We start from the raw sequence: 3,789 nt of genomic DNA, 5'->3' as shown, positions 1-3,789 counted from the left end.
AGTTATTCTTACACCTCTAAATTAAATAGTAGAAGAAAACAAAACCCCATAAGTTGGGGGCTTGAGATTTTTAGTTGTTGTCCAAAAGAATATGAGAAAATTAAAATAATCTAAAATGGGAAGGTTAATGTATGTAGACACTCGAGTTAACCATAGAACAACCAAGAGTACCATGGTCGACTTTGGAACCACCCATAACTTCACGTCCGAAGTAGAATCCAGACGATTGTACCCTTGTTGGGATGAAAGTGCAGAAAAAATGAATGTAGTAAACTCTGTGCCCTTGCCTATTACAAAGGTAGTAGAGCTATCTTACAGTTGGGAGATTGGAATGGGTCAACAGATTTTATGATTGTTAAGCATTACGACTTTGATGTGGTGTTGGGGATGGAATTCTTGCTTGAACACAAGGTAATAGTACCCCTCACCAAGTGTTTGTTGATCATTGGGCCTACTTCCACAGTTGTGAACACAAAAATCAAACAGCCGTATGAAATAAAGATGGTCTTAGCTCTTCAGTTGAAAAAAATCCTTGCAGACCAGTCAGTTTGAGCCAATAAAGAGACGAACCCTTAAGACATTCTGTATTTCTTATAAAAGTGTCAAGATGTAGATAATTACAGAGGTACCAACCGACATGTAAGAAAAAGAGAATGTACAGACACTGCAAGTTCTAGTCAGTAGACAAAGTTTGAGTTTGGTTGTGTCCACAATGTTAGATTAAATGTTAAAGAGAACATCACAACTAGAAGCTATGAAGGACTGGTGGAACTTGTTGGTAAGATTGAAAGAGCCTTTCATCGAGTGCATTTGACTTAGTGGATGAAGATGAAACCCTATCACCCCAACTGTGTCAAAAAATGACGTAGTGTCATGAAGCATTTGCCTACAATATTGAAGAAAAGATTGTCAGAAGTGATAACCAAGTTAGAATAACAAGGCCACAAATGTGATTTACCTAAGAGAAGTGGAAGAGCCTCAAAGGCAGACAAGTCAAGTGAAGACTTCACAAAGATTCTCAAGGTAACTACTCAATGGATTGCTAAGTTCGAGCAAAGTTGATTGAAGAGGTTGCCAACTATTTGAGTGGGGGAGAATGTCATAATCATGCTTGTCCAAGGACTTGTTCCTATGCACATGCACACTCCTTTCATCATATGTATTTCACTTTGTTACTTAGTTTGCTTTATATGTAGTTTTCATGTTGTATGATTGCTCACCACTTCGCATGTGCAAAGGTGACAGTTTGCTTTTGTCCATAATATACTATATGGGGTTAAGACTTATTACCATACCTTCATACCTATGAGTTATAAGATATAAAACTGTTGTCCCTTATTGCTTATACCCTTATCCATCTCTTTTATCAAACATGCTTTCAAACATTTGTGAAAACTTTTTTCCCTTAGACCTGTTTTCTAAAACCTTTTCCAAAGAACGGGGGTGGATGTTGCAAAATACATCCATTGTGCTATCGACTATTTGAATTTGGATTGGATGACTTGTTAATTCTACAACTAGAACAAGTGTGGCATGATCGCTTTGAGACACTTATGAAAATGCGACCGGGACACTATCGCCGCCATTTGTAGCTTCGACCATGGTCGTTAGATGGAAGTTGTGGTAGTTGATATTTGAGTAGTCTACGATGGGAGAAGGCGAATTGCAAAGTTGTTTTTTAAATTAAGGACAATGTAGACTTTTCATATCTCCATCTGTTCGAAAATTCTACTTTTTTAAAAATAAACCCAAAAGTGAGTCTGCCTAATGAATGACCCAAAAATTTGGGGAAAAAAATGTTAACCGACCCTTTGCTCTCATGAAAACTATGTGTTGCTTGGTGTTGCTCTCACACAAGTCTCGTCGTCATTCCTCTCGCTAGTCTTGTCCATCGCATGGTCTTGCTCTCTCTCACTTTGTCACTCTCCCTCACACACTCATGCTCTCCCCCACTTTCTCATTCTCTCTAGCTTTCTCTCACTCTTTCACTCACTTTCTCACTCTTCATGGAAGTTATTCGCATGGGCTCATCATGTCAAAGAAAAAGATACAAAGGAAGGGAGAAAGACGTGTGAGGGAGAAGATGAAGAAAAAGAAAAGGAACATACCATAACTTCACACGACCATGACATCAGTAAGTAAGCAGACACCTCAAACTTATTTTAAAAAGTTGAGCCATCTACCATTTTAGGCCTTAAATGGAGGATCTATACAATTAAGTCCCCACATTTCTTTACCATCTCAAAGAAGAAGAAAAAAGAGCTATTTTTGGTAATTGTCAATCTCTCTTTAAAATCTCTCCTTTGCTTACGTGGCACATTTCTATCATCTCACATCCATACATACTCACAGAATTTGCATAAAGCTTCACTCTCAGTACTCCAATGGCGAAATTAATCCCAATCTCACTCTCGAACCTCACCAATCGCATCCATTTCTCTTACTCTCCCCTTACAATCTCCTTCCCATCCTTTAATACCACACCCAATTGTTCTAATAACGCCACAAACATAAGCAGAAGGCTAGGGCTAGGATTCATAGCTTTAATGGCGTCGTCAGTAACCGCGATACCGGCAGAAGTGGCGAATGCTTTAGATCTGAAATTGATCGCGCCGGAGCAGAGCTTAGACGAAGCTGAGAGCGGAATCAGAAGGCACGCGGAAGCGCTTTTGCAGGTGAGAAGCTTAATCGAATCGGAAGCTTGGAAGGAAGCTCAGAAACGGCTGAGAAGCACTTCGGCGCTGCTTAAACAAGATCTGTACACTATAATTGAATACAAACCGCCGGCGGAGAGGCCTGCTCTTAGGAAACTCTATTCTCTTCTCTTCAACAATGTTACGCGAGTAAGTGTGTGATTATAATGAAGGCTTCTCATCTTGCATGATTTAAAGTGATGAAATGTTTGAAGAATTTTGTGGTGTGTTCTTGGATTTGATATGGATAATTCTCTTCTGTTTCTAGATGGATTATGCGGCGAGAGATAAAGATGTAGGAGGAGTTTGGGAGTCCTACAAGAAGATGGAAATGGCCATCTCTGATATTTTGTCAAGAATTTAAAAAGATTAGTGAAGGTTTTTTGTTCTGATTAATTCAATCCAATGAAATCGAAAATTTAGTATGGTGTTCTTCAAATCCGAGGATTCTAGTTCTTGATCAATCCAAGTGCGGAACTTGTTATCAATTTTGTTAGTTGTGTTCCAATATTTCAAATGTTCTTTTTTTTTTTTTTTTTTAATGTTTACAAAGGAATCTTAGATTTTCCAAATTATAGATATAGGAATTTATAGATTTCATTTATAGATATTTGTTAATACTTTTACTAAAATCGAAAATTAATAACCTTCACTCCCATTTTAAAATTATTACTATAATGTGTGTGGATGATAAATTTGAATTGGTTCCACTCTAAAAACATTAAAAATTTGTTTAGTCAAAATAGTTAGTGTAATTTTTTATTGTTTTAAGGGAATAAATATATAATTTCTTTATTTTTTTGTAAATACAAAATGAAAATAAAAGAACTTTTTTTTTATATATTTTTGTTTAAAGAATAAAAATAAATTAACACATTACAACTTTCATTTTCAATTAACATATTAGAACTTTCATTTTTCTCTTTGTTTTATCATTTTTTTGTACGGAAAAAATATAAATCCTCCTCCCGAGTAAAACTTGAAGAAAATAAATGGTAAAAGCTTACAAATTTGAATATATTTGACACATAATTAAATTTTAAAACACAAAATTATACTTAATTTTAAAATTTAAGAATATGTTATTCACCGCGTA

General features: G+C 35.9%; 1 protein-coding gene across 1 annotated transcript; it reads left to right on the top strand.

Annotated features, from left to right (window-relative positions):
• The first annotated feature begins 2,208 nt into the window (after positions 1 to 2,208).
• On the top strand, positions 2,209 to 3,189 carry LOC101208342 (psbQ-like protein 3, chloroplastic). Its single transcript, XM_004148865.3, has 2 exons — positions 2,209 to 2,843; positions 2,962 to 3,189. The coding sequence occupies exons 1-2, from the start codon at positions 2,385 to 2,387 to the stop codon at positions 3,055 to 3,057; spliced, it is 555 nt and encodes a 184-aa protein (XP_004148913.1). The 5' UTR covers positions 2,209 to 2,384; the 3' UTR covers positions 3,058 to 3,189.
• The last annotated feature ends 600 nt before the right edge of the window (positions 3,190 to 3,789 follow it).

This window comes from Cucumis sativus, chromosome 5 (assembly GCF_000004075.3).
Source record: "Cucumis sativus cultivar 9930 chromosome 5, Cucumber_9930_V3, whole genome shotgun sequence".
In the NCBI taxonomy this organism is placed as follows: domain Eukaryota; kingdom Viridiplantae; phylum Streptophyta; class Magnoliopsida; order Cucurbitales; family Cucurbitaceae; genus Cucumis; species Cucumis sativus.
The sequence above is the reverse complement of the archived record's forward strand: the minus strand, read 5'-3'. Positions and strand labels throughout refer to the sequence as shown.

Coding starts and splice junctions, on each gene's coding strand:
- LOC101208342 (XM_004148865.3), top strand. CDS start 2,385: ATGGCGAAATTAATCCCAATCTCACTCTCGAACCTCACCAATCGCATC. Junction 2,844..2,961: donor TCTTCAACAATGTTACGCGA/GTAAGTGTGTGA, acceptor TTCTGTTTCTAG/ATGGATTATGCGGCGAGAGA.